The sequence below is a fragment of the Lepus europaeus genome, chromosome 12 (genome assembly GCF_033115175.1).
Source record: "Lepus europaeus isolate LE1 chromosome 12, mLepTim1.pri, whole genome shotgun sequence".
In the NCBI taxonomy this organism is placed as follows: Eukaryota; Metazoa; Chordata; class Mammalia; order Lagomorpha; family Leporidae; genus Lepus; species Lepus europaeus.
In genome coordinates this window covers 32,460,941-32,467,650 of record NC_084838.1, presented here as the reverse complement: position 1 = coordinate 32,467,650, position 6,710 = coordinate 32,460,941, and the positions used below count along the sequence as shown (strand labels likewise).

Below are 6,710 nucleotides of genomic sequence, written 5' to 3'. Positions count from 1 at the left end.
TCAGAGTTTACTTCCAGCCGGGGTGAGATGCTGCCTGAAGAATTTCTGGATTTCCCCCCAGGCGTGCTCCTGGGCTGCAGCGTGAGCAACACGGTCCCCTCCCCAGAGCAGGGGCAGGGAAACGCCTGGGTTCCAGGACATGTAGCACAGAGGAGCATAGGGTGGCTCTATGAGGTGGCCTGCCCCAGGGTATGCCAGCATCCTTCCGTTGATTCTACCGTGGCTCGCCAGCTGAGCCAGGGCTTGCTCCGCGCGCGCTCTGCCGTCCAGGAATTCGTCTTTCTCTCCGACGATGAAGAGTATCCAACCCCGGGCCTTTTCAACGGGAAGCACACTCTGCCGATTCAGCTCCCGGGGATCTCCTCTGCAGTGGCGGAGGCGCAGAGCCCCAGAGATGTGCAACTGTATGCGCTCCGGAAACAAGCCGGTGGGTGCCACAACCAGGTCCTTGTACCTGAGTGGAACTTCAGTGATGGCATTGGGCCCATTAATGCAGACAGTGGCTACCACCTGCTTCAGGTAGCAGGCCATGGCTAGCCCAATCTCTGCCCCTTTGCACACGGAGAGCACACCAATGCCTGGCCTTTGGACCTGAAATACAAAACAAAGGGAACCCCTTTTATAGGCCATACTTAGAAGAAAGTGTCAGCAGGCCAGAAACAATATGATACAAAGAGTCAGCACCAGCTTCCATGACAGAGAACAGAATAAAATTTCCCCTGGCTGAGCTTTGTTGTCTTGAGGGGTGATGCTAGCTTCCTTGCAGCATTGTTATGAGGCTCAAATGAAATAATAAAAATAAAAATTTCCCATCAAAAGTGCAGTCTTGGCCGGCGCCGCGGCTCACTAGGCTAATCCTCCGCCTTGCGGCGCCGGCACACCAGGTTCTAGTCCCGGTCGGGGCGCCGGATTCTGTCCCAGTTGCCCCTCTTCCAGGCCAGCTCTCTGCTGTGGCCAGGGAGTGCAGTGGAGGATGGCCCAAGTCCTTGGGCCCTGCACCCGCATGGGAGACCAGGAGAGGCACCTGGCTCCTGCCATCGGATCAGCGCGGTGCGCCGGCCACAGTGCGCCAGCCATGGCGGCCATTGGAGGGTGAACCAACGGCAAAAGGAAGACCTTTCTCTCTGTCTCTCTCTCTCTCACTGTCCACTCTGCCTGTCAAAAAAAAAAAAAAAAGTGCAGTCTTATCAACAGAGAAAGCATTTAATGCACCTGCAGCATTTGGCATCACAAGAGCAGTGGAAGTTGAGCTTTCCACAAACATCAAGTCCTTGTCTTCAGTTAGAAAAATTACATTGCTCAAGTTGTCTTAAATATTATGTAAGTGCAATTTATGTTGACACAGTGCTTTATAGTTACAAAGGTTTTGCAGATATATTAATCCAAGGGGTAATCCTGAGGGCATTGAGAGTGTACAGTGGCAAGGATTGGACTCTTTAAACGTTTGAATTGTGTCGTTAGTCCAATCAGAAAAGGTAGTGGTACACAGAAAGGAGTCAGAATTCATTGTTAGACTGAGAGAGTGGTGAGGAGGCAAGAAGTCTGAGAGGTAAGTGAGGAAAGGAAGGGCATTCTGGAGGAACAACAAGTGCAAGGAAATCTGATTTGTTTATGAGAGTATAATCAGTACCTTTCTGTCATCAGAACCACCTGGAATTTCTTTTTTCATTAGAGCTTTCTAAAGTGCAAGTTTTCAAATGTCTCCTTTTATAGGTCTGAGTACCCAAAAATCTGACACTGTAAAATATCTCCAGGGAAAGCCAATGTGCATCCATGTTTGGAAACCATCCATGTGAAGAATGGATGGGAGAGTGAGAGAGGAGGGCTGTAACTGGAGATAGAAAATTGATTAATGTTGGGCTGGCCCTGTGATACAGTGGGTTAAGCCACCGCCTGCAGCACCACCATCGCATAAGGCACCGGTTCAAGTCCTGGCAGCTCCACTACCAATCCAGCTTCTTGCTAATACACATGGGAAAGCAGTGGAAGATGGCCAAAGCACTTGGGCCCGTGCACCCATGCAGGAGATTCTGATGAAGCTCCTGGCTCCTGACCTTGGCCTGACCCAGCCCTGGTCATTGAGGCAGTTTGGGGAGTGAATCAGTGAGTAGAAGATATATCTCTCTCTCCTGCTTTCTCTCTCTCTCTCTCTCTCTCTCTCTCTCTCTCCCCCCCTCCCCTTTCCTCTCTGTAAGTCTACCTTTCAAATAAAATAAATAAATATTTAAAAAATTGATTCATGCACCATCTTAGTATCATAGGTGAGCAATTATGAGGGAATGAACTAAAACAAAATAAGGAAAGAAAGGGTGATATATTTAAAAAGATTCAAGAGTAGACCTACAACACTTTGAGATTAGTTGCAGATCTGGAGAAAGAGGGAGGAAAAAGAACCAGATGGGAGAAGATGATAAGGTGAATTGATTGTTAACTATACGCTGGGTTCTATGCCAAGTGCTTTACATTTACTGCCTAAATTGGTCCTTCCCTTGGGAAAACTGAGATTCAGGAAGATAAAGACTCATCCAAGTTCACAACAGTAGCAAGGAGCCAAGGTGGAACTCTCATCCGTTGGCCGGCGCCGTGGCTTAACAGGCTAATCCTCCGCCTTGCAGCGCTGGCACAGGGGGTTCTGGTCCCGGTTGAGGCTCCAGATTCTATCCCGGTTGCCCCCCTTCCAGGCCAGCTCTCTGCTATGGCCCGGGAAGGCAGTGGAGGATGGCCCAAGTCCTTGGGCCCTGCACCCGCATGGGAGACCGGGAGAAGCACCTGGCTCCTGGCTTCGGATCAGCGCGATGCACCGGCCGCGGTGGCCATCGGAGGGTGAACCAACAGCAAAAAGGAAGACCTTTCTCTCTGTCTCTCTCTCTCTCACTATCCACTCTGCCTGTCAAAAAGAAAAAAGGAACTCTCATCCATTGAATCTAATTCCAACTTGGATTTTTGCACTTGATTTCCTTACTCAGACAGTGTCATAAATCATGAAATATGAGGTGGGGGGAAAAAACTTGAAAACATTTTATTTGAGATTTAATTCCCCTTTGGCTGTTATTTAAAAAGATCCAAATATGCTTAGGAAAATCATGTTCCATCAACACTGAAAATGAAGATGTCAATAATGCTCCAATAGAAAATATATTCTATGTCTTTTTGAGAAAAGCAATGCTATCCAGGATTAGAGTGAGAAAAATGATACATGGTCAGAAGTCAGGATATTTGATTTTTGTCACATACTGGCTATATTTTGACACATTACTTCATTTAAAATTATGTTGATAGTACTTACTTTATAAGGTTATTTTGAGTGTTAAATGGGATAGGCCACATAAAGTATTTGGCAGAGAGACTAACAAATAGTATTTTAATAAATATTAGCTGGTGTTACTATTTTTCCATTGTGAATTTGACCTATAAGAAATAGCTGATATGTGAACATTCTTGACCTTCAAATTGTTAGATTAATATGGTTTAACTTAATAGCATATCAACCCTGACACCTGGTTATGTGGAATCTACTTCTCTATTTCTTTTTTTTTTTAAAGTCACTAACACAAATATCAATACTTGGAGACTTCCTGAAGAGAATGAAATCATAATTCAACTGCTAATTTCTAGAAAAAGCTGAGTTATAGATGCACTATTCCAGTCCTTCTCAAACTTCAATGTAACTAAGAATTACCTGCGCATCTGGCTGACATGCAGAAACCAATTCAGCCATAGGGAATGAGATTCTGTACTTCTAGTAGCTCCTGAGGTCTCTGGTGCATGGATTATGCTTTCAATAGTTCGACTAGACCTACATAAGAACTCTAAAATGACCCTTCCTTTTAGATTCTTTTCCCTAATCTGACTCCTGGCATTCAACCCTTCCTTTAGGCTTTGTTCTGACCACCAGCTCTAAAGCCAACTGGAGGTCTAATGCCGCTAATCAGATGATGCAGACTGGTCAGTTCTGCCGCCAGTCCTGCTCTGGCTGTGTGCTTCAGCTCCAATACTGGACTTCTGCATTGTTCTTTGTCTTGGGACCCCTTGGTGTGGCTCACCCCATTCAGATAATCACTGAAGTTGGAAAATATGTTCAAGCTAGAGGATTCTTGATGTGTAATCAGTGACTGAAAAAACACTGAAGAGCTATTTTGAATAAGTTATAAGTACTTCAAATGTAAAGGATTTTTAACTTTTTTCCACTAAAATTAATCATATGTCCACCTGTATTGTCTCCTAAGTCCCAGTGCTAATCACTCACCAATTCAACAAACCTACAAGGTAGATACTATCATTCTCATTTCAGTGTCAACTGTGCTATGGAAATGAGAAGCACTTCAAATACCTTGGGATGAGCTAGTAGAAAATTGGCAGCTTCCTCAAAATATTCCAAGTCCACCTCCAGCAATTTGTCAGGCAGGTCTTCATAGGCAAAATATGCTAACGCCAGCACTGCAAAGCCATGGGCAGCCAGAAGACTGGCCCGAAATTCCACCAGACCCCCAATGCCTCCAAACAGATCAACGACTCCTGGGAAAGGGCCTTCTCCTGAGAGCAACAAAGAGAGGAAACAAAAAGATCAAAATGAGTGAAAAGAGGATCAGGTACATAGCAGTGAAATCACAGGCTAAGCAAAATCCACTCCATCTTCTCTCTCACATACACTAGTACATTAGTTTTGCATTATTGTGGGAAATGCTTGTTTTGCAACAATTTCATGTCATTTGTTTTTGCTTCAGTTTCCCTCAACCATGTTTCCTAAATCACCAAAGATTGGTCTCACCTGAAGGAAGGAAAAATGTTCCCCGCACTCGACCTTCTTGGATCTGCTGCCATTGCACCCCCGGACCCGAGAACCAGCGCTGCACCATCTGGCTGGCCCTGGGCAAAACCGTGGTGGAATCCTGGAAGCAAACTGAGTCATATAGCTCCAGAGTGACCCAAAAGGGGCTGTTCATCACATCCTGTTTGAGCAGCCTCCGGAGAGCCCTCTCAGGCTTCAAAGACCAGAAGAGACCCATTGGATGGACCCCCACGTAGTCTCCTCCAAATGCAGGAGCCTCCTCCAGGTCTACCTCTCCAGCCTCATTAGCCCTGTAGAAGGCTTTGGACTGGAACAGATTCCCCTTCTCATCTTTCAGCGAAGCCTTGATGGTCACCACCTGGGATGAGGGCAGACCTGTTACTCGGATGTGCACCGGCTCATCTGCAAGGGCCTTTGCTGGGTTGGCTGTCAGCTGGAGCATTGGCAACTAGCAGTGGCACCAAGTGGTGCTTTCTGCCCTACCTTGCTGAAGTAGATTTTGAGCTGGAGACAAATTCCAAGGAAACGCCAGGGCAAGGATTATGGCAGGTGTGACCAAATTAAATTCCAGAGATTTCATGCAAAAGAAGCAGAAATTTTTGAGAAAAGAGAGGGAGAAATGCAGAAAGTACCCATTATTATCATTTTACAGATAAGAAAGAAATGGGTAAAGTGACAAGCTCCAAGTATCAGAGATAGTTGATAGTAGAACTGGAAATTCAGGTTAGATCTGATACCAGAGCTTCCTGCCTTATCACTTATAACACTGCAGTAAATATTAGTTTTGTGTAAATTGAACCTTAATTCTTCAGTTGAAGTAAAATCCCACGTGACCTATTTCACAGCATGCTAGGAAATCTAAGAAGGATAATACACAATAAAGGGCTCTGAAACAGGGCCACTTTCAATCCCCTGCACCTGTCTTGGGTAGCATTACAAGAGTAAGCAATCTATTATGGCACTTGCTGTTGTTTTCAGTTCAGTCTTATTCCTTGTCTGCCACTGTTAGACCTCTGGCTTTTTGCAGCTTCCATTTTTTCATTTTTTGTTCTTTTTAAGGGGAAATATAACTTTAGGCTCTCATTTTGATGTAGGCAGGGAAATAGGATAAAATCGATTAGATTTGTGAGCTGGAAGACCATGCCCCCCTGTGTGATCTCATGCCCCTACCTGATCCCACCTGTACACCCACCTGCCAATCAGACTACATAACCACTCCCCCTTTGGGAGTAAATTAAAGGCCAGGAACATGGTGGGCCCTGCCCTTGTTGTCCCAGCATCTTCAGGGCATGCGGCCTATTGGTCTGCTCGCTGCCTTCACTTTGCTACCCGTGCTAATCCACCTGTGGCTGCTCATAACCATATACTTGCTCCATGTGGCTTGCTCCTGGCCTGCTGTTTGCTTGGTATGGACCCAACATAGCTTCTAGACCTCTCTTTCTCCCCTAAATAAAGCCCTCATTCTCCTGCACATTTCTCTCATGAATAAAAAGCTTAAAAACTTACCATGTTGTCTGGTCTACTTGAGCCAGTATTCAGAATTCTCTGAATAAGTGGCAAGAGCCCACAGGTGTATTAATATTTAAAATTATTAATAAGCTGGCCAATATCAATTTCACTTTGATATGTTTCTAAAATAGTAATAAATGCCAATGTCGTTTGTAGTAAAGACACTGTAATATACATTTGATTGTCCATTTTATACTATGCTACACAATGGGGATAATTGGGGGTACCCTTCCTCCATTCTTCCTCCCTCTGCTCCTTTCCTTTACCTGATTCCACTAAGGATTGGAATCTATTGACAGATAAAATGTAAAAATAAAATTAAAATAGGATTTGTGAAAATATGAACTACAATCATAGGCATTAGAGTAAGAGAATCTGGAACATGAAAATTCTAGCATTTTGTGTACTGTAT

The 6,710-nt window shown here is 44.9% G+C and overlaps 1 protein-coding gene across 1 annotated transcript; it reads right to left on the bottom strand.

Moving 5' to 3' along the window:
- Positions 1-5,406, bottom strand: LOC133771670 (acyl-coenzyme A amino acid N-acyltransferase 1-like). The gene is made up of 3 exons (XM_062207862.1): positions 4,769-5,406; positions 4,331-4,533; positions 1-591 (listed from the first exon to the last, which is right to left on the bottom strand). Exons 1-3 carry the CDS (start codon positions 5,229-5,231, stop codon positions 1-3), a joined length of 1,257 nt encoding a protein of 418 aa, XP_062063846.1. The 5' UTR covers positions 5,232-5,406.
- Positions 5,407-6,710: the final 1,304 nt, after the last annotated feature.